The sequence below is a fragment of the Durio zibethinus genome, chromosome 18 (assembly GCF_047325235.1).
Source record: "Durio zibethinus cultivar Kanyao isolate XHJ-2024 chromosome 18, ASM4732523v1, whole genome shotgun sequence".
NCBI classification, from domain to species: domain Eukaryota; kingdom Viridiplantae; phylum Streptophyta; class Magnoliopsida; order Malvales; family Malvaceae; genus Durio; species Durio zibethinus.
In genome coordinates, this window is record NC_143179.1 from 9,035,663 (window position 1) to 9,059,776 (window position 24,114).

The following is a 24,114-nucleotide window of genomic DNA, read 5'->3' on the forward strand; positions in this document are numbered from 1 at the left end:
AGCTATAGACAAATATTTTGTCCATTAAAAAATATAATAATAAAATAAATAAAATAAAAATAAAGAAAAAAAATCAAATTTTGGTTTCAACTTTGGTAGTTGAAATCAAGCTACCAAAATGTTATTTTTTCTCTCCTGACACAACCTAATTTGGCAGTATGAAATTCGGTGACTAAAAGTCATCGAACAAATTTTTTCAAAAAAAATCCTAGGAAATCTGAGATTTTAATCCCAAAAGCTATATAAATAAAGTTGATTCCTACAAAAAAAAATAGAGAAAAAACTTAAGGAGATGGTCTAAGAAAAAAAAGTAGAAAATAGTAAAAAAGCGAACATGGGGCCTTTTTTTTTAGTAGTATCTGGGTTTAAAAAAATACACAAGCACAAAAAAAAAAAAAAACAACTTAGTCTTCCCAGAAAAGGATCCAGCAGTAAAGTAAAAAAAATTTTTTTGCAAAAATAAAAAATTTCCAAATCAAAATTTTTTGATATGGGCTTTGTAATTTTTTTTGGTAAAAACTATTTTAGAAAAGATGTTTAAAAGATTAAAAAGATTATTTTAGGAATTTGTAAAATTTTTTTGAAAATTTTTTGGGTTTCTGGAAACTAAAAAAAATGAATTTTTCAACGACCTTTGACTTTTTGATGATCGAAATATGGACAATCCTTCGGAAACTAGGATATGTTGAATTTTTTGGCATCATTAAAGATTCCAGCCATCAGTGCATGGTGGTAACCAATCAGAATCTAAGTTGCCACGACAGGTGACGAGAAGGATAAATTTTTAAAGAAATAGGCTATGAAAGGTAGAGAAAGGAGAAAAGAAAATCTATATAAAAATAGATTTTAGCTTTTTATAGGCGCATCAAAACGACATCATTTTGACATCCTGACCCACGCTGGATCCGTGTAGGATCCGTGAGCTAACTCACGCACCAACCTAACCTGTTTGGCAAATTTTTCCTTTTCTTTTTCTTTTTCTTTTTTGTTTTGATTTTTACTTTATTTATTTTGTGTTAATTTTTATTTATTTTGTTTGTTTTTATTTTTTATGATATTGTTATTATTGTTATTATTATTATTATTATTATTATTATTATTATTATTATTATTATTATTTTATGTTATTACTAGTAATAATTCTTTTAGAAATAAATAAATAAAATAAAACATAGACCTAAAAAAATATAATATGCATAAATCTTTAAAAAACTAATATTAATAATAGTTATTTAAGGAAAATAAAATTTTATTGTAAGCAAAAATGTTATTTAAATTTCACCAAACTATTGGGATAATTTTTAAAATAATTTTTTGCAAAAAAAATCAAAGAAAAAAATTTTTAAAAAATAATATCAAGGTAAATAAAAGAAAAAAGAAATGATAAATTGTTTAAGTGAAAATTTAAATATAATTTTTAAAGAAAATTGAAAGAGTTTGTTTTTTTTTTAATTATTGCAAAGTAATTTTTAAACAAAATTTAAAAAATTTGATTTTTTTTAATACAAGTAAAAAATTAATATTTTAAAATTTCGCCTATGAGTCGGGATAATTTAAAATTTATTTATATAATAAAAAATACAAATAATAAACAAAAAATAATAACAAAAAATTAAAATAACCATAATAAGAATTAATTAATTAATTAAATCCTTTTATTATAATCAATAAAAAATAATTTTATTTACGATCTCGTCAAAAAGTTGAGATGCTCATAAAATTTATTAGGATTTCTCCAAAGAGTTGGGATAGTCCTAAAATTTATTTAATAAATTTTGAAACTCATCAAAGAGTCAAGATGTTTCTAAAATCATTTTTTAATACATAACTAAAATATTCTATGACAAAATTTTGAGCATGTTTGTGAGTGATCAATCTTTTTGAAACGTTTTCTAAATAAATATTTTTATAAATTCCGTTAAAGCGTTGGAGAATTTATAGAATACAATAATAATAATACTAATTTCACAATAAAAGATGTTTTTTATAAATAAATTTTAGGAAATTAAATTTAAATATAAAAAATACAATATCATCAAAATTAAAGGATTATAAATATTTAATTGGTACTGTTATTTGTATGGTGACACGAGGGTACTAATATTTTTCTTACTCGTAACTGTATTTCTAGACCTAACCCTGATTTCATAGACCTAAATTTCTTTTAATAAATCTTAATTAATTTTCAAGATTTGTATTAAAAGATGATATTTTTGAGTGGCTAATCACACTTTACAAAAAAATTGATGGCAACTTTATAAATTTTCACTAAATCTAACATTCGAGTCCCCCAAACAAAAAAATTATTATGGCATAAGTAAAAAACTCTCATCTTGCAAGCTCCAACTACTCAAGCTTAATCCATGCTTCAAATCTGTGGGTGCTGTGAATATAGTTATACACTAGGATTAGAATTTGACTTTCAATTCCTTTTTTTGGTGGGGGATTTGTCTATCTTCTAGTAGGAAGTATAGAAACCTCCAAAATTATTGATTTTAATTAGTTTAGTATAATAAATGCAGCAATTAGAGTTAAGTATTTATACAATCTATTGAACATGAACTATAGAAAACCCATTATTTTATTAAAAATAATGTAAATATAGAAGATATATTTACATATATTTTATCACATAATTTATATTAAATTTGAAATTCAATTTTTTTTTTAATTTAAGCTATATAACATAACCTAAATTTCAATAAAAATCTGATATGTTTTACTATTTTTAATGCAACATTAAGTAATACTTTTAACACATGACAATTGACCAGTTTTCACATATAATTAGACACTTTAAAAAAAGTCTTACCTATTTAATATAAAATTTAAATATACCAGAAATCTAATATCTTATTGACAAAGCATATGTTCTTAATTTATTTTTGTCATGTGGATGTGATAAAAGGAAAAACATGAATAGAAAAATACAATGTATATAAATATGGCTTTTCATGTTGAAATGAAACAAACATAACCTTGACCCCAAACATGCAAGGATGTAAATAAAAGTTTCCTTTAAAGAAAAGTAAAACAAAACCCATACTTAATCTTTTCTAAAAAGAAGAAAGAAGAAAGAAGAAAAGTTAAAAAAAAAAAAAAAAAAAGGAAAGAGAGATATCTCATTACTCATTGAACAAAGACATTGAAAGAAAAATCATCAATAACAAGACAAAACAAAAGAAAAATATAAAAGGGTAAATCCTATAGCAAGTAATGGGGCCAATTTGTGAGAAGAAGAAGCTTTGAAATCTTTCTCTCACAGCTATATGATGGGGTCAAGAAGGGATATCATTTCTCGTACAAATAAATCTGATACAGATGGAGAAAACGAGTCCAAAAATCAAAGAGAAAGATGGGAAGTGGGCTTCAAGATTTTGGTGTCTGATATGGGTGGGGTTCGATTGATATCTATCATGAATTATTTTAGATTCATGTAGATATTGTATGTATGTATATACAGAGATCAAAGAAGATTCACTTGAAAAGTTTCATTACTGATTTTATCAATTATTTGAGGTGTCTAGAAAAATTAAATTGTCCACTACGAAAATGAACAAAAATCCCATAAACATGGTGGGTTTTTCTTCTTTTTTTTTTTGCCTCTGAATTTGTTGTAGAGATACGTACAAAAAAAATTATATGAAGTTCACGAAATTGATAACATACCCCATTCAAGATATGGTGGCATTCACTATTTGGCTTCATTTTTCAGAAGGGAAAGATATTTGATAAAGTATGTTTTGTCTTTAAAGCCTCACTTTTTTTTTCGTAGGAAGCAATGATCCAACGAGAATTAAAGAAGAAGAATTTACAAATGTTGAGAATCGAAATTCGATTTTATAGGAATCTTTTTATAAGAAAGGTAAATGAACCATCTATATATAATAAATCCTAGGCTCATCTCACATTTTTCTTACTAACATGTAAGAAACAATTGCAAAGATTATAATATTTATAAATTTATATTTGATATATTATCAATATATAAATTTTATATATTATTAATGAATCAAATGATATCACTTTATTTAATTTATTGATAATATATATATAATTTATATGCTGACAGTGTATTAAATATAAACTTAATATTTATATTATTCTTGAAACTAAATATATAAGTTTTCTTAATTAATTAATAATAATTTATTTACTTTTTATAATACATGTTTTCTTATTTTATATTGAAATAAAGGGATTTGAATCCAGTTTTAATTTGAGTAGAAAAAACTCGTTATTTATTAAATCAAATGTTATAATTAGTATATTTTTAAACAATAGTTATAATTAACTTACAAGTTCAAAACATTTTTTTTTTTTTTTGAAATTGGTTTTTTAGGTAGGTGTTGACAAGAAAAAGCAGCAACAATATACTACTCTAGCCATATGATATGTGATCTAATTTGTGCACCATTTGTTTGTGTGGATTGTCCAACATATGGCCTCATTCATAAGCAGCCGCAACCTGACCGGCATTTTTTTCTGATGTACAACATTCCATAGTAATAAATATGGAATAAAGAAAAGAATAACATTAGAATTTGGGGGAGGTTTAAACAAGATTACTAATCATCATGGTCGTCAACATATCCATATATATATATATATATATATTATGAGTGACCCAAAATTCTTGAGCTGCTCTTGCTTTCTTTTGACTTGAATAGTAAACTCTTGCACATGGAAAACGAACAAGTTTTTAACAAATTGTATGATTTCGTAAGGAAAATTTTCACCTAGATCTTACTCTCAGATATTTATTGCATATCCAGCAATGATTTTTTTTATTTTTTTATTTTTAACATTTCGACATTGATGCAAGTATAGAATAGTATATTAGAAAAGGTGCAAATTATATGGCTGCTGCAACATCAATTACTATATATTATTTTATCTATGTTCTGGCGTTTCATTTTTCTTGTCTTTTACTCAATTTTTTAATCAGAAAATAAAACTAATGTTCTTAAGTCATTGGATTTGATTCTGAAAATACCAAGGGTTTTTATTCTTCATTGAAGATGTGAACTCAACAATTTCAGCTACTAGACAATATCCCCAGATGTCAAACTAGACATTTACATGTCCATGCTGATGTCGATTCAGTGGAAAAATTATCAGTTGCTGCATAGAATATATATATATATATATATATATATATATATATTAAAAATAGAGCCTTTCGTGTTCAAAATAATCTTGCACAAGGCTAGCTAGAGTGCAGAGATGAGCACACAGAAAATCAATACAGGAGCTGGATTTCTGTCGTTTTCTTCAATAAATAATTTGAAGAATTGAGCGTTGAGCTCCCATCTGACCTGGATGAAACAGACATTCATGTACATTGAACTTTGCCCTTCGCTGGAAGAATATACATGCTTTTCATCAATTTGCAGTTTGGTTGGCAAAATACTGGAAATTGTTTAGCATCACCCAGAATAGAAAGCTATAAACGTACCAAAAATAGTATTAATATATATCACAATGTTTTCGGATATTTATTTTTATCCTAATTGAAATTGATCACTTTCATGAACAAATCACAAATATTTTTTATTATGTTTAATTTAAAATTTGTTTAACCAAGGATATGCATAACATGTGTCCTCTGTCATTAATCAGATTAGCAGAAAAAAGCACTAAACTATTCCTTTGGCACAATGGACTAGAAAAGTTGAAAAGACATGGAAAAAGAAGACCCAATTCTTGGCCCCAGAGTGATAATAATGGAAAGTCACTGCTAACAAATAACAAACAAGGATTCCTTAACGTGGAATTAAAATCAAGATAAAGAATCAATTTTTTTTTTCAAAAAGAAAAAAATTTTAAATTGAAATTTAATAATTATCTGAATTATTATTATTTTAATTAATTAATTTTTTAAATATTTATTTTCAAATAAAAAATATATAATAATTTTATTAGATAAAAATAAATTTAAGATGTAATTATAAATTTAAATGATTATTAAATTTTTATTTAAAAATTTTTGTCTCTTAAAAAAGGAGCGGGGTTGGGCGTACGTGGGCATAATCTGGCTAAATGCATTTCTGGTGAATATGGCGATAATGCCATCCAACCATAAAAATTAAGGCAGGTCAACCATGGAATGAAAAAAAAAAAAAAAAGAGGATCCCCACCAAAATCCTCTATGGATTTTGATTAAATCTGGTTTAAAAGGATTATTAATTATTATTAAGCAAAAGAAAAAGCTAGTCGTGCTTTCTAAAGAAGGCAACCTTTTTAATTCAACAAAGACGACGTAGGCAAGAGAAAATTCCTGACATCCGTCACATCGTTTTAAAGACATCTCTTTAACGCTGTTGGCAGAATTTTCAACTTCTTAATTATTTGATAGGGAAATAAGGATTGGATTATCCATACCCAAATTAATCCTGTGATGCAATTACACTTTAATTATTATTTGTTAAATTTAAATGTTTGAGATTTAAACAGTATAAATTTTTTTATTAATTTTTTTATCATAATTATAATGATTTTTTAATCATAATTATAATAATTTTTTTTTATTTAATCAAAATCAATATCATAGTTCATTCTTAAGATGAACAAGTTTTTTGCGCTGTTCATCTATTATATCCACGCATAAGGGAAATTCTAGAGCCACCATTTTCAACTGAGTCTCATGAAGAACAAAAATCCAAGAACAACTGAACTGACCGACTGACCGAACAGCACAAGACGATGCGATGGCGATGCAAAAGAAAGATCAGAAGAGAAAGTATTATTTATGGAAAGTTAAAAAGTATAGAAAAAGTTAGATAGATTGGTAGATATTGTTACCCTAATGGGGGAAAATTGTCACTTTCACACCTCATCGGGTTTCACCATCTGGCATCTGCCAAAACCAAACCTCAGCTTTCATGGCAAGGAGAATTGGAGCTTTCCAGTGTCAGGCATCTGTTGTTATATCCTTGAAATGAATAAGCTTTTAAGCATGGTTCATTTCCCATTTATCTTGGCATAAATTTTGATTGTTGAAAACTAGATTTGAAGCTCGAAAGAAAGGTGTAAGGATCAAGCCAAAAGGGAAGAAATTTATGACACTTTCCTCTTCTTCCCATTCTAAACACTTTACAGTGGGATTCATTGAAAGAGATCACATAAAACAGAGAGAAAAGGACAGAGTTTTAGCCCTTCAAAGAAAAAGCAAAAGGGCTTAAAACGGGAAAAAAAAGGAGCAGAAAAATACACACTCACATTCACAAACGAAGAAAAAAGAAAACACTAATAATCCCATAGCAAACCTTCTTCGAAACCATTTTTTAAAACGCTCTCTGGCACGACTAACTGATCACAAACATACCCGCAATCTTCCACGCTTTGAAGCCATGGTGGAGGGTAAAACCATCCATCCATCGAGTCCATAAACACGAACTCATTCTTCAACTCAATCGAGTCATAACTTGTCCCAAGACTTGGCAGCTCCACTATCTCGCTTAACTCGTCTGACCCTGAAGACAAGTCCATCTGAGAAACCAAAGATGACAGCGATGACGATGATGACAATGTGGAAGACGATGTTGTAGAAGATGATGGAGAGTCAAACTTGTCCATCTGGGCAGCTTTGGCTGCCGCGGCTTGGACGTCGCGGGGTGCCAAAGACACGGGTCGAGGTAAAGAGTTAGCCAGTTCAGGGAAGTTGAGAATAGCCGAGTTTCCTTTGATGCTTAAAGCGGCCACATCGTGTGCACGAGCTGCCATTTCAGGGGTAGGGAAAGTACCTAGCCAAATGCGGGATTTTTTGCGTGGCTCGCGGATTTCTGACACCCATTTGCCCCAGTTTCGCATTCGGACGCCATGGTAAACTGGGTGCTTGCTTGAATCCCTCATTCTCTTCATCTTTCTATTAGAACCCGAGGTGGATTCAGGTTTAGCGTTTTGACAGGCGGTTGAGCTAGGGGCCGAGTTAGGTGTTGAATGAGTTGACCTGGGAGATGAGGGCGATAGCGGAGGAGAAAAGAAAGAGTTGGAGCAGCTGCTCTCTGTCTCTGAATTTTGTGGCTCGCTCATTTTTTCTCTTAGCGGTGACTTAGAGTCACTAGAACTGTATATAACTAACTGGTCCGCCACGGATTGTTTCTTTGAACGTACAAAGAAAAAGTACGGGAAAGAGAGAGTATGTGGTTATATATGGGGCGCAAAGACCCAAGACCAAAGTGGGTTTAATTTGGAAGCAAAATTGAAGACGGTATAAATAAACAGGGGGCGGGATGCAGTTCTTAGCTGGCAAACAGAGAAAATGAAGTGAAACTGATGAATGGAGAAAGCGGCCGCTACTTCTGCGTGGAAGCAGAATAGAAGAAAAGCCCAATGGGAAGTAGCGGTTCTCTTGTTTTGTTGTGCAGAGAGAATTGTTGAGGAAGTATTGAACGAAGAAAGTGATGGCTTTTGAAGATGAGACACTGATAAAAAGAAGCTGAGCAATGAAAGAGAAGGAGCAATCATCACTATCGCTTTTCTGTTTCCATTTCAATTATATATATATATATATATATTATATTTAACTTTATCTTTTTTAAATACTACTTACAAATAAAAAAATTCAAACATATATTAAAAAGTTACTAACACATCACAAACAACTTCACAAAACTTTTAAAAAATTAAGTGCTTTGAAAATGTTAATTGCAAACGAAAAAATATAATAGTAAATTTATATGTATTTAATTTTTTACCTGTAGATATGGGTTTAAGTATAATTCAGATGAGAACTTTTTATTTTGGTTTAATTTTTTTAATTATTTTTTAAAATTAATTTTGCTATTTTTTATTTTTCAAAATTTTGAATTAATATTATTATGTTTATTATTTATTTTTATAATAGTTATTAAATAAAATAAAAAGTTTTAAAAAACTATCACCTACATAGCTCATCACATGCAAATTGAATAACCCATTTCATGCTTTCTTTTAGTTATAGATTATAGATAGATTCCCCTTTTAACATCCAAAGCCTTTTTCTCTATCATTTCCCAATGACTCACACTACACTTACAAGCATTGAGAGAGAAAGCTCTGACCCACAAAAGAAATGGGTCACCCTGCTACACCCTATGGTTCGATGGGGTCCCCTTCTCCACCACCACGCAAACCCATTAATTCTTTTTTTCTACTTTGATCTTTACCAGTTTCACTGTATTTCTACCGTTCAGTTATCCCCTTATCATCTACGCCACCATCCAATTCACCACCATTTTTACCCTTTTTTTTTCCTCTTCTGTCACTATAATTTATACACTAATCTCTCCATCACTCCCACATTGTTTAGTGGGAACAGGGATATGCAACTCTTTCATAACATATATAAGTGCAACTCTTTCATAACATATATAAGTGCATATGGTTTGAGGTAGCAATCTAGGGTTTACAGTGCTGTCAGCTTATGCTGCATATTTTATGATATAAAGATTTATTTATTTAATTTTTTTTGGCCTTTGATGATTGATTCTTGATAAGGTAACTAAACTGTGTTGTTAATATCAACTTGTATAAAAAGAAAAAAAATTTTTTTGAGGCCTACCTTTAATTGGGGTCACAAGTTGGAAGCAGGCAGCAGAACAGCCTCAAACCGACATCTTCAATGGGTCTGATTGGCCAGTTTAAGAACAAATGCTACTTCTGATATTTTCACCTCCCAATGAGTTTTTGAAACGCAAAACTCAACAAAGAGAAAGATGAGTTATAATAAATGGTGCAACAAAATGACCCTCTTTTACGAATTCATTGAATTTATGTCATTTATAAATAGCATCAGGATCGTCAGATCTGTTGCTGGGTGCGTGGCAACTCAATGCACATTCTTGATAACGATAGTAAAATGCTGATGGAGTCAAGACATTGAGAAGCGAACCATTGCTCTGAATAAAGTGAAAGAGCTGAAGAAACCCAAAACTGAAGCTGTGCTCAACACAAGTTTATTAGGGCAAGCCTCAGTGGTCCAAATAACCGCATAGAGTAAATTCAGGCAAAGGAAAGACAAGGAGATAACCACAGTACTTTTGTTTTGTACAATTCATATTTAAAGTGATTAAACCCAATAAAAAAACTTTTATTATCTCTTTGCTCTAACTTTTTTTTGAAGAACTACAGTCTATTGTAAAAGAAGTATATCTAATTTCATATATATATTTTCTAGGGACCCATAAATTTCATGGGTGATCGTTCAAATCATGCATAGTTTGGTAGTAGTTAAGTTGATTTCCAACACTTAGGTCAGGCACCAGAGATGAGTCCCTCATTATCTGGGTCCACGACGAATTACGATCTTGCTGCAACCAAGAAATGGTGGCTCGAAACATGTTATTTTAAAAAAATAGTACCTTGTAATGAAGGCGCCTCACATGTTAGAAATGACTTCTCTTTATCAAATCAAGGGGGTCCCTTCCTCACATGGAATCGTCGAAGCCTTCTTCCATTCCATGGAGTCTTGAAGAATTTGGTTTTGGTGCTTGTTATCGGAGCTTTCTCGAGTTCCAGTCTTTGGTATAGGGTAATTCAACGTAGTTTAAATTCCTCTATTCCATGGAATCTTTTAAGAATTTTTCCTCGCATAAAGCAAATGTTCTCCTTCATTAAATTCTCAAGTTGACGCTTTTGAGGCTATACTGTATGAGCTGGCTTGCATCTCCACATATGTAATGCCAATTGTCACTAAGAAGATAAGTTCCACATAAAATTTTGATTAGACAAATTAAATTAAGTTAATAGGACTAGCTCAAATTCCAAACAAATTACGTACTCCCCCATACATTGTTCAATCCCCCAAAAGTTCTTTTGCCACCAAACTTCAATTCTCCAAATACTACAATACAAGATAGAAAGCCTAAATTTGTCGAATTCGGACCTAAATTTAACAACCCTTTCGATTGATATAAACATGAACTCATGCATTAGCATATAACCAAAGTTTTCTCTCTCGATTTTGGTCTTTTATATATTATACATATATGAAAAATTATCACATCCATCTACATATATTAGTAGACAATGTTTTTCGACTGATTTGGAATATGAATCCATGGCCACATATCTAGATTAGGTGAATGACCCCTTTATGTCGCATCTGCCAGGAAATCGAGCTACACCACCAAGAAGATTAAGATCATAGTGCTGGAATTTCCAGATTTTGCTTGGAGATGTTTATTGGTATGGTTCAACCACACCTCTACCGAAGCTATCTTTCGAAGGGTCAAAAGCTAGAAATTCAATTTTGTTTTCCTGTAGAAAAAATGTCAGGGATGTCTTGATAATGATACTGGACTGTAATACCTTCTCAGTCTAGGGTTATAAGTTTATATAATTGCATTTTTCACCCCAATGAAGCTATTTCACTTATATTATTGGCTTAGCACACGAAAGAAATTAACTTGGAGCCCTAAACACCTCTAGAGAAGGCACTGATATCAGATCCGCAGCTGCCATTAGGGCAGTTGGATAAGGATCAAATGCATGTAGCTAGGGCTGGTGGTTGCGTACACCCAAGTCTTGCCATGTACACCAATAGCAAAATGAGGCCCCTCACAAGTACCCCACTACAATTAATATGGCCAAAGTTAGTTGCTTCATTTTTTTTTTTTTTGTTATTATATTAATGTTTTCAAGTTACTAGCTTGTCAATGTATAAATCTGAAAATTGCTAATATGTAAATTAAGATATATAGAGGTATAGATCGATGAACATAAATAAGTTCAATTAGTTTGGTTTTGATTTGTAAGTTGCTGATCAGCTGTTTTATATTTCCATGAACTGATGTAAAAACTGTGTGAAATTTGAATAAATAGGGCCACCAACAAAAATTTGAGGCATTGGCAAGCTTGGATATTGTAACAAAACATCAATAATTGAAAGTGCAAAGCTGAGCTGGTCATGGATGTGAAAACGACGATAACCATCAAGTCATCAGGGCTTTCATTTTAACTTTCCACTGCCAAACTGAAAGAGAGATTGGGTTGAAGGTGAACCTTGAAATTATTATTACCAGTTGCCATCACTCATTAGCAGCAGCTGGGGCTGCTTTATGCATAGCGAGATTTAATAAATGATCAACAGGCTTAATTGTATCGCAAACATTCACGGTTTTAGCACAAAGCTGTGCCTTGAGAAACCAGTTCTGGATATTCATGTTGTGGTGGGGTGATGACGATGATGATGTTTGATGAAGGATTATGGATTCAGACAGGAAGAGTTTGTAGAACCTTGATTAATTACCGAAAGTCCAGAACAAAACCGATTGTGTCCATAGCTTATTTAATTATCTTGTTTCTCTGTACAGTCTCATGTTTGTAAAAGGTCAAAATTCAATTTATGAGACAACAAATTTTGCCATGGTTTGTACACTGGACGTGTAAATGATTTCACGTACATTTACCTTTTTACTATATTCATTGTTGTTCTTTTACAATGATGATAAATTTTATCCACCGACCGATTCTTCTTTTTTTTTTTTTAATTTCTTTGTTTCTCCTTTTTCTCCATCGGAGGTTGTACTTTTCTCCATCGTTTTTGAAAAATTGTCTCGTTAGGCAAAAAAGAAACTAATGAATAATTAAATTAGCGTCAGCTTAATAATTCTTTTATACTGGCAAGGAAAAAGTAATCTGAAAATTAAAAAAATATAGTAAGTTTTGAGATTTAAATTTTAAATTTATTGAATATTATTTTTTAAAAATAAAATTAAATAACACGTTTGGCTTAATAATTTGAAATGTTTTGTTTGCTTCTATTTCCTTTTACTTTCTTGGGGTCATTGGAGGAGAGAAGTTTTTGTTTCTTACAGCAGCAGTCATGCATGAAACTGCTAGCTTTGACGGTTCATTCATGATTCCCCAAATTCTTTAAATCAAAAGAACAATCCAGAACCTTAAAATAAATAAATAAATAAAGGATTGGTTAGCATGGAACTGGTGTTTGGCAAAATTGTTGCCAAGTGCATCAACTGTTAAGTAGTCGATGATAAAAAGAAATAGCAGCATTACCTGTGCAGTTCAATTAAATTTTTGGCCATAATCAGAATAGACGACAAAAGTTTTCTTGTCCATAACCCAGGTATTTGCAGCAATTCTCTAGTCGGCATCCTACTGCCCAGTCTGCCACTTGCGAACGTTCATGGCTCCTTCATTACTGTGATGCTTCTTGCATCTGGCTACTTCTTCAGATACTTTTTCCTGTAATTTGTAAGATTCATTCAGGATTGACAGCCACTCAACCAGGCTGAAGTGTCAAATACTCAAATCTCACAAATTCTTGCGACCTCAAAATGAAGAATTCAGTCATAATTATGTTCATAATTGTTCAACAAATCTAAGAGTACCCTGACATAGTCAATAAATTAAGTCTACCCCTCTATAGTCAGTCTTTTTCTTTTCTCCTGAAGTTAAGCAGTTATATTCCAAAATTCAGAATACCATCCAACCTGATTTCTACTTAGAAATCAGACACAGAAAGGCCCTCATCACCTTGCATCCAACAGTAAAAACAAAAGCTTACTACTTTTGACAATCTTTAATGGCCCATGCACTGCAATAGGAGTCAGAAGAGAGAAGACCAATGTCAATGATCTGAATCATGCATGCAACTTCAGCGATTTTTTGTCACATGCACTGTCCATACACAAATGATTCAAGTTGTACTTTGTTCTATTCATTAATTCTATGCATAGTACGTGGGACCTGAATGACCAAGAATAGCCATTTCTCTTTGGTAATCTTCATATTGAACACATCTGTTAATTCACATGCCACTCATGTGCAAGCAGACTTATGCAGGCTGGTGTTTATAAAGTACACACAGCCCATAAATGGAGAATCTGCAGCTTAAAATCTACACATTCATCATAAATATGGGAAATGTGGGACCTGATCAAGATCATAACTCTAAGTTTTCATGTTCAATTCATGTGAGTGTACTCAGTAGAATCTTCATTTATCTATTTGAAACATGAATGCTTTGTCTTACCTGCCATTGTGGCATTAAGAAACTCGCTGCTTCTCTACACAAGCTCCATATTGCTGTCGTGAAGATCTTAGAGTTTTTTCTTTTATCGAAATACAATTGCTATCCATTGCCGTGTGAATCCAAGGCAGATGATGATCCTCGACAAACGCATTGCCAGAAATGCATGTTATAGAGACTTTGCACTCCAATAGTTTATCCTATTGTCAAATTTTAGTCTAGTCTAGTTATCTGTCCTCTAATCAAAGATATGGTTAAGCATATCCAATTTATTATTGGTCATTCTGCTTATCCACCGCGATTGCAGAGATTTGGGATTATACGAGGACAATCTCTTCAGGAGGATCATGTTTCTGGCCAGGCAAAGTATAAACCTTCTTCTCCCTAAACTTAGTTTTTGAGGTTGTAGTGGTTTTTGATGAACTTGAACTTGTTTACAGTTTTACCTTCAAAAACAATAAAGAAAAAAGTGAAATTCATACATCTTGGGAGAAAAGAGACAAACCTGTAGATGTTCACAACCAAAATACATAGAGATATATTGCTAAATCTCCCAATTCGTCAAAGATTAATTAAATTTGTTGACCAAAAAAGCCATACCAGGATTACCAAATTATAACACATGCCAAATCCTGACCAATCAATCCATCATTAAATTTACTGCAGATAAACAAATAACAATTAACTGAAAAAAAAAATGAAACCCAAATCATCAAATTGAGAAACAATCAATAAAAACCAACAAATCTTAATAAGTTTAAATTAACAAGGAAATTTGAGATGGGCACCTCTGTTTTTGTTATGACAGTTGACACAGATTTTTGCTTTGCATCAACAGGATGTTCACAGTAGCTTTCAATCTTCTTCCAGTTCACAGCTGCATCAAACTTTCCCTTTGAAGAACCATCTTGACCACAGCTCTCAACCTTAAATAAATTGGCCTTGGTCTCAGAGACCATTTCGAGAAAATTTTGGTCTTTCGGATTTCAATTCTTTGCTAATATGCTACCCTGATCTAATCAATTCTCTTATCTTCGTTTGCTTGCCTCCATTGAAGAATCTGACTTTAGCTGGTTATTGCCGTTTAACGGCCTTTTTAAGGTAGTAAAAAACAAAAAAACAAAAACAAAGTTTTTTACCGTATAGAGGGGGAAGTAGTGGTGGTTAGGGATAAAACAAAACAATCAATTCAAAGAATAATGTGAAAGGTTTAAGTGGGCATCTTTCGGATCGGTTAATTTTGAATAAATTATTTAAAATCGAATTAATTAAATTAAATTATTTTAATTTTATTAATTAAAACAAATTTACAAAATTTAAAAACTAATTGATTGAATTTAATTTAATTTAATTGATTAGATTAATTTTTTAATTAATTAAATAATAAATATATATTAAATTATATTTTAAAATTATAATTTATCATATTTTTAATAAATTAAATAAATTTATTAAAAATATATTAAAATATCAAAATATTACATTAAAAATTTTAATAATTTATAAAATTAAATAATTTTTTTACATATTTTTTATTTTTATTTGATTATATTATATATCGATTAAAATTTTAATTAATTTAATTTTTAAATTAAATTAATCAAAAATTGATATTTATTTTAAATTACTTTTTATTAACTAATTAAAATTAGTTCAATAATTAATTGATTAATCGAATTTAATCTATTTATTTTATTAATTTAATTAAAATCTAATTATAAACACCGCTGACGAAAACAGCGTTACTTTCATCACCTATTTTCGTTTCCGTATGCATTTACATATTTATCCTTTGCACTAACTTCCTGTAACGGACGGTTGGTACATGTTTTGGGAAACCATGCGTTTCATGGAAAATCTTCTTCCAAATATTCAAAGGCTAGTAATTATCCATTTATGATGAACAGGATTTGCTCCGTTTTCCATGAATTTATAAAGAATAAGACAGTTTTTAAGTCTATGTTTTGATTAAAAAAAGATTCTATGAAAAAACAGATCAAGTGGACATCCTTGTTTTAATATGAATTTATGAATGATTAATTCTTCCTTATTTTCTCACAATTTTGCCTTTTCTATGCCTATTGCTAGCATTATAAACCACGATCTTTTTGAAGAAAAATCGTTGGCCCACCTTTACCAAACCACCCACTGAAGAAAACCAATGATGTGGAAACAAATTTTGTACCAAGAAACCTCAACAATCTTCAATCAGAAAAGAAACTTTCAACAGCCTATTTACGCAATCTTCTGTTCGCTTACCTGGGTTTCATTTGGAAAACTCTGGTGTACCAAACAGAATGGAGAATCATGTGAAATATATCGTACTTCTCAGGTTTGGGATGCCAAAGAAAATGTTGCTGTATCTTTTTGACCCTCAGCTGCATTTGCAGATATCTCTTCTCGGGGATCGAGAGGAGGATCTTCTTCAAATTAGGAATATCCTTCTCCAAAACGAAGACAGCAAAGGATTCCCAATTCAAAACCTCGAAAAAAGGAGGCACGAAATTGTCAGATATGATCACTGGAACACATTCATAGAAAATGGCCTCTACCACCCGTGGACTATTGACTTCGTAACCTCTCGGACAAAGGCAGTACTTGCTGCTCTTCATGTACTGGACGTAGTTCATTTTCCCCTTAACATTACGCATCCTGCCAAAGATTTTCATGGCAGGATCTTTGTTTCCCCACTGTTCTAACAGAATTGGTCTTAAATAACCATGCATTTTTCCCGCAAAGAAAGCCAGGGTTGATCTCTTAGAAGGAGGTTTGCCACCAAGGTCTCCGAGAGGGTTCTGAGGATTCCGAACATAGGTCTCAGGAAGAGACACATCCTTGCCAAAAATATAACCTTCTCTAATGTCGGAATTGCAGAGGGCTCTTATGCAATTGGCCATATGTTCCTTTGTTTCAGATGGTCCCTGAGAAAGTATTGTTTATTAGAAAGATACTTCAAGTAAAAAAACTGAGAATATTGCATCATTATATGAAAAATATCAACCTATTAGTCTCTCTAAATAGAGACATGAAAATATGAAGCCAATGACATGCAGACTTACAAACAAAGGGGTATAATGTGTGTGTCTATAGAGCGTTTGAGGTAAAAACAGGGAGACAAGAACTTAGTGCTGAAGAAATATCAACTGTTATCTACCAAATTATCGACAATAACTTCCCAGATGTAACAAATGTCAAGAACATGAACCTATTTCCAATGCTATTGCTAAATAAAATAGATGGATTATTTGAAATTTATGAACAGTTTCAAACACCATAAAAAATGTAAGGCGAAAACCCAGAAAGAATGACAAGCATACCCAGTCATGGCAAGCAACGAGAAAATGATCAGCTCCTTCAGTTCTGTTCCAGAAAGAATATTTTACTGCAATCATGCTCACATAGTTCTTCAAATACTGTATAAGGTTCTTATGACTGTGGGAATCAGGCACATATAAGGTCTCCTCTAACATTCTAGAACTAAAAGGCAAGTAAAACAGGTGGGCTTCTCTTGGGTTTTTAGTAACAAATATTTTATTGTTTTCCAGCTGCTTCATGAACCATCCTTCTGAGGCATAAATACCCTTGAGAACTGGAGTATGTAATATGGGTCTTTTTCCTTCCTTGTAGACATATACTTTGAGTGTGCTTTCCATCAATTCATAGCTCCTGCAATTGATGATGTAAATTGTTTATACACAATGCACTTGAGTACCAGAAACTAATTTTGTTTTATTACAAAGTAATCAAGAGTTATTGCAATGAAATTCTTCTGCGCATTGAAATAGAAATTATTTAGTAGTAAACTTCACCTACCTATTTCCATTAAAGGACTCCTTGTTTCCCTTTTATCCAAACTTACTCAGCCAATTTAACTTGGCTAGGTTTGCAAGAAGAATATCGCTAGCATCAAGAAATATGAATCATTTTACCTTTATTAACATGGCAAAAGAAAAGGGAGAAGAAATAGAAACACCAGAACTATTTAAGGAAATGGTCATTTCCCTACATGCAGCATTCTATAACACTATTAAATGGTTCCAAATGAATAAACCATTTTGGTATTACTGATTAAAGGTACAAGGTAAGGATAAGGTTGTCTACGTTCATAATTTCTCTGTTAAATATTATACATTGAAAGCTCATTTCCATGGTTCTAAGGAAGATATTATTAACAGATAAACTTAACTGATTAAGTTTTTAATCCCATTGAGCAACCACAGAATCCTTTCCCTCCACTGTGCAAGCTCTAGCCCATACTCTTCTGATGTGTCTAGAAAAGTTTCTTTTCTTGACTAATAGTATTGGCATGATTTCAGTCTCTCTGTCAATTAACCGACCACTTTGTGCCTCCTGCACCTATATTGCAGATGACCTAATGATTTAAGATCCTTCCCTTCATTTAGACTTTGATTGCCCAGATCCACTTCTCTTTTGAATGAATTTATTTCTTTTTCTTTTATTTGCATATATCCATCTTATCATTTTCAACTCAACCAGCACTCTGTTTTTCCTTGTAATGCTTTTTAATGTACTGATTAAAAATGAAAAAGAGAAAATGGAGTCATAATCTACCTTTTGAACATAGAAACATTCCGATAAAGAGGTGCATAAAGTCGCTGATCATTCTTTACAATGGGTGCATTCTCGATCTGCAATCTTGCATTTAGTAGAACTTTGTCTGCTCCTGAAGACCATCTTGGTGTCTACAAACAAATAGAGATAGAATGAAACATTGAAGTATAGAACTAAATTTAGCCCTTGGCAATAACGGAAAACAAAATGTCTGAGCATACCGTGGAATAATATGAAACACGACTCTGATCAAATAAATTGTTCATATCAGCTATTGTAGTTAGTGCAGGTGGCATCTTGGGCTTTTTCCCCATCTCAGGAGTATTGGGGGAAGAAGAGTTATCACCTGATGCAGTGAAATTATTCTGAATCTCTTCTGATTTTTCATTCTTGTCAAAACTTGGCATCACATGTTGCTCCACCGAAGGTATACTGGAATTGACAGGCACAACAGGAGTCCTGATATTCATCTCAAGACCAGTATCTGAGGATACCATGCTTACTGGTGATAAAGTAATATTTTCATTTCCAATATTGTTGTTTGAAGTGTTAATATAAACGGTATGATTCACTGAAGAAAAACTTTCCTCAGTTTTGCTAGTCTTCTTTGCTACAGTCTTATTATTGGAACTTTTAGCATAGTCCGCTCTGGAATTTTTGTTCAGGTCCTCAAATTCCCCAGTTGAAGACTCCCTAGAAGAAGTGCTATCCTTGTCTAATATAGAAGATCTATGCAAGCCTACTTCTCCCTCTCCAGCCTCCTTTGCTGCAGTGGTTTTTTTGGAACTTTCAGCATAATCCACTGTTGAATTCTTATTTAATTCTACCAGTTCCTCAGCTGAAGACAGCTTAGGAGATTCACTACCCTCATCAAATGTAGAAGATTTATTCAAGCCCACATTTGTTTCTGATATGACACCATCATTCAAACCTGTACCCTTTTCTTCAGAGATCTTACTGTCTTGAGCCATCTCATCATCAGCGTATGTACCATTATACTTAAAATCAATTGAATGAGTCACATTAAGTGCTGTCCCTAACTCAGCTGATGACGGACCACTAACTAAGACACTACCTTGTCCCTCAACTGAAACCTTACCAGAAGGAAATAATGTGGACAACACATTCCCGTATGGAAGTTCAACATACTGGAATGTTATAATAAAGACAAATGTAATTCCTATAAGCGATATCAATTTCCTGGTATCCAATTGAAACAAAGATTTAAGTTCATGCCCCATTGAGAAACCACTTGACCATTGTCAACTGAGTTCTAGCGCTATATATCATCCCTCCATTGTGTTCCCCAGTCCCTGAATTTAGTCAAAATGAAACTCTTTTACTAATCCATGAACCTAACTAAAATCTCATTACAAAAACTTAAAAATAGGGTGTTCATTTAATCGATTTGATTAATTTTAAATCAAATTATCCAAAATCGAATTAATCGAATTATATTATTTTATTTTTATTAATCAAACTGAAATTATTAATTTCAAAAATTAACCGGCCACAATAGATTAACCGAATAATAAATACATTTAAGTTAAATTATACTTTAAACTCTTAATTACTCATATTTTAAACAAGCTAAATAAAATTATCCAACAAAATATTTAAATACCAAAGTATTACCTTAAAAATTCTAACAACTTATGAAATAAAATGATCTATTTTATGTATTTTATATTTTATATTTAAATTTTGTTATATTTTAATTAAAATTTTAGTTAAATCGATTTTGCAAAAATTAAAATTATTCTAAAATTTTTCATTAACCAACCGAAATTAATTCGTTGACTGATTAATCAATTTATTAATCCATCCATTAGGTCAGTTAATTCGGTTGAATCAAACACCCCTACTTAAGAAGAACATATATGAAAAAAAAATCAATTAAAATGTTTAAGTACTGATCTAACGCTAGTTCTTTCCATTAATCAAACATGCAAATCCAGAAAATACAAAGAGAAATGACAAAACAACCAGAAGCTCAAAAATCAACTAAAACCAGAGAAGAAAAAGATGCTTACGATTTTCGCTCGTCGTAGTTTCATTGTTCTGTTTGGTTGACAAGAAACCAATGATGAAAACGAAGCAAGGAATCTTCTGCAAGAGGTGGACAGTTGTAAAACTAGAGAGGGAATCTTCTTCACTTTACTTTGTTTTAATTTTGCGCTTGCTTTTCCTGAAGATTTCTTTTCTATTTTCTTAGCAGTCAAACAGTGAATTGTTGATTTGCATGGAGAGTTTAAACGGGAAATCTAAAGACCTCTACGCAGTCCCTCTTTTGCTGAAATTTCGGCTTGACCGAGAAGTTGAAAACGGTGAATCTCAGTGAGTCAGTGTGCTTTGGACGCTGAGCTTTTATTACTTAGTATTAATCTTTTTGGCCGGCAAACGACAGCCGTATCAATCCGATATAACGTATTAACCACGTATCGTTTTGACTTCCTGCCTAACACTAGCGGACAGTCCACGCGCGAAGCTTTTGACGCTTCCTCAATTCTTTCCTGACGCAACGGACCCTGTGTTCCCGTTTGAGTCCTGTTGAACTTCTTCTTAAAGTTCTTTTTTATTCTAAAGAAAATATTAAAGCTCGATTTTTTACTTATCCCTTAAATATTTCAAATTTAAAATTAATAATCTTATTAATAAACTTTGATGAAAACAAATCTTATAACAGATAAGATAATCATAAACATAAATCTATTCTCATTATTATTTATATATAATTACTAAAATAAAAAATTAAAATATAACATTTGTTATCAATAAATAAAGAGTTATAATCAAAAGGATTTAAATTTTAAGGTAAAATTCTTATTCAAATATGTTAGCTTTACTATAATCACCTTCAATTATTGCAAATGGAGAGTATAAATTAAAATTTGTTTCTTTTTTTTTTTTCTATTGAGATATTTTATTTTTTTTAATGGGATTAATGGCAAAAGCAACATTGTTTTGATTTTTTATTTTCAAATGTGATTAGTTGCAAAACGACATAGTTTTGTTTTTTATTAATTAAAAAAAATCTAAAAATACGAGATGTCATCCATAAAAAATGTTAAAAGAGTACGTTTGGATATTGTTTCATAATAAAGATCGATGATTTTGTGTCAAGATGAACATTTAACTTTATACAATGTTTTTTGGAAATTTCATTTTATAAAACAAAAACCAAACTTACAAATCCCAAACCCAAATCCCTTTTCCACAAACAACTTATAAATCCCTTTTTCAATCTAAGTAATTTTTCTTCTTTTAGAATTAAAATTGATTGAAAAAAATGACATCTTCTTATGTTTCTTTGAAAGTGCATTGCTCATTTCAAAAGCCTTCTATGTCACCCATCTTTGATCTCTTCAAGACAACAACTGATCTTTCCTCTTCTTTCAAGGTGTGCTGATTCCTCTCTCTGAGGAAACGTAGGCTTGATTGTAATGTATACATTTGCCATTTCTTATGACAGCCATTTTTAAGAGAATTACAACAACTTGCTTTCCCAGTTGATGTCCCGAAAGCTGTCAAAAACACTTCGATCAAGTTGCTTGATGCATTTGTAGATTCTACGTTCCAGTTTGTTGACTTCTCATTGGACCCATCTCATGTATATCAGAGGCCTTAACTCGTGAATTCTACGTTGACTATTGCACATTGAAGCTTTTGTTTGAATCAGAAAATTTTGAGTGATTTGAACAGAGTAACTCTACTCCAGTGGATGAATTGAGAGAGGCTGCCATTGTCACCAACATCGATGGGGAAATTTCAAGCGATTTTCCTCTAGGAGTCTACATAAGAAACGGTATGTTTTTTTTCTTTATCATTACCTCGATTAAAAGCACATGATAACGTCTTTGCTGCATGACTGTCTATCATCTTAGATTATATATAATTAATGGTTATGATATAAGATTTGTATGTTAGATGTGCTCTTCAAAATTTTTTTCTTTTATAATATGTAATTATTTATTGTCTTCAAGTTGAAGTAAAACAAGAACATCTATTGTTGGTTTTACATCAAACACAAGAGAAGCCATCATTAAGGTCGAAAATTTTGCAAAACTTATCCCCAAGGGCAGTTCATACAAGACATAAATATGAAACAAAGACCGAAAATTTAAGCTCTGACTGATCAATGACATTTTCCTCTTTTTGGAGGACTAAAGTCAGTCAAATCTTTATTTGGGCGGTCAAGTCCTATATGGGTGGAAGAAGGGATGCTTCATGCTTTGTGTTTTAGTCAAGCCATTGATTGGAGCTGAACCGTTGTTTATAATAACAGACACGTTGAAACTGAGACATTCAAGCTTGAAAAACAAAGAAACAAACCCTCTTTTCTTCCTACCGTAGAAGGGGATCCGCCAGCTGTTTTGTCTGCTTATTTGCTTAATTTGGTAGGTTTGCCTATCTAAAATACAAGAGATTGATGCCCACTTTGCCATGAAATCGAATTTAAAAAGAGGTAAACTTGGTGTGTGTAAATTTTTATTTTCCTCTTGTAAGTTTGAAAATTACCAGCTGGCAGCTGCATTATTCAAACCATGACTAATTTCCATGGGATTTTGTTTTGCAGCTATAATGTGTTCATAGACTGCCCACTAACTGTAGACATAGGTAGACTTATTCACGGTGGCCGGTGAGTTCAAAATTTTCAATTCCTAATTTTATCAGAAGATACGCTTTCCTTGGCTTTAAAAGAAATACTTTATGCAGGTTAATAAAATATGAAAGGGAAGAAGGATATGCAAGAATTTGCATAATACCTCGCTATGGTGATGCAGATTCAATCCAGTGGTTTAAAGTGAAACCAAACTGCATATTTCACATTATCAGTTGCTTTCACGATGGTGATGAGGTAACTATACATAGTGGAATTTATCTAAACAATTTATATTGTTCTCCATGAATTTGTGGCTAAATTGAAAATTGAGAGAGCTGTATCTCTGGTGAACAGGTTGTAGTGTGGGGGTCTAGAGCTCTTGCATCAGCCATACCAGGACCTGATCCGGATTCAAAGAAATTTGAGTGGTTTCCAACAAAATTTAGGCCTGGTGAACCAATTGAAGAGCAATTTCCTTGGATACAGGCTTATATAATTGACACAAAGAACTTCTCCGGCAAGGCAGTTGCTAAAATCAGAGTGCCAGGCAGAGTCCTGGATGGTTTTCCTGGAGCTTTTATGCCAATCAAACTGCAAAACAGAATCACCAGAATGATTCCTAATTATAATTCCAGAACTCGTTAACATCGAACCAGTCCTTGTTATCTCTCTAATAAGCTGCAAAGTAATGGATGTGTAACACTTCATAATCTATATCTATTTGAGATAATTCTGAAAAAATAAATCCTTTGAAAAACCTATAATTGAGTTTATTAACCTGATCACTAAAACTAAGATTCCAACAGTGTTGGTGAGATAACGATGGTAAAGACACTCCACCGCTCTAGGGAGAATTAGGCAGTCTATGGACAGGTTAGCAATCAATTATTTTAAACAGTAACTGTTGTCACCCATCCCTTGCCCTTCTTCATTTTCAAGGTCTTACTTGGTGGTGATTATTGAC

At 31.8% G+C, this 24,114-nt stretch overlaps 2 protein-coding genes and 2 pseudogenes across 3 annotated transcripts; 1 reads left to right on the plus strand and 3 right to left on the minus strand.

Moving 5' to 3' along the window:
• Positions 1 to 6,730: 6,730 nt before the first annotated feature.
• On the minus strand, positions 6,731 to 8,470 carry LOC111300419 (dehydration-responsive element-binding protein 3-like). The gene has a single exon (XM_022896051.2). It carries the CDS (start codon positions 8,032 to 8,034, stop codon positions 7,249 to 7,251), a length of 786 nt encoding a protein of 261 aa, XP_022751786.1. The 5' UTR covers positions 8,035 to 8,470; the 3' UTR covers positions 6,731 to 7,248.
• A 5,689-nt stretch (positions 8,471 to 14,159) lies between these two features.
• Positions 14,160 to 15,080, minus strand: LOC149513689 (uncharacterized; annotated as a pseudogene). Its single transcript, XR_016329771.1, has 2 exons — positions 14,764 to 15,080; positions 14,160 to 14,421 (listed from the first exon to the last, which is right to left on the minus strand). The product of XR_016329771.1 is annotated as an uncharacterized LOC149513689 (transcript).
• An 881-nt stretch (positions 15,081 to 15,961) lies between these two features.
• On the minus strand, positions 15,962 to 21,051 carry LOC111299314 (putative glycosyltransferase At3g07620). The gene is made up of 5 exons (XM_089747324.1): positions 20,581 to 21,051; positions 18,769 to 19,860; positions 18,548 to 18,678; positions 17,293 to 17,641; positions 15,962 to 16,896 (listed from the first exon to the last, which is right to left on the minus strand). The coding sequence occupies exons 2-5, from the start codon at positions 19,786 to 19,788 to the stop codon at positions 16,231 to 16,233; spliced, it is 2,166 nt and encodes a 721-aa protein (XP_089603450.1). The 5' UTR covers positions 19,789 to 19,860; positions 20,581 to 21,051; the 3' UTR covers positions 15,962 to 16,230.
• Positions 21,052 to 21,836: 785 nt separating this feature from the next.
• On the plus strand, positions 21,837 to 23,795 carry LOC111300898 (uncharacterized; annotated as a pseudogene).
• Positions 23,796 to 24,114: the final 319 nt, after the last annotated feature.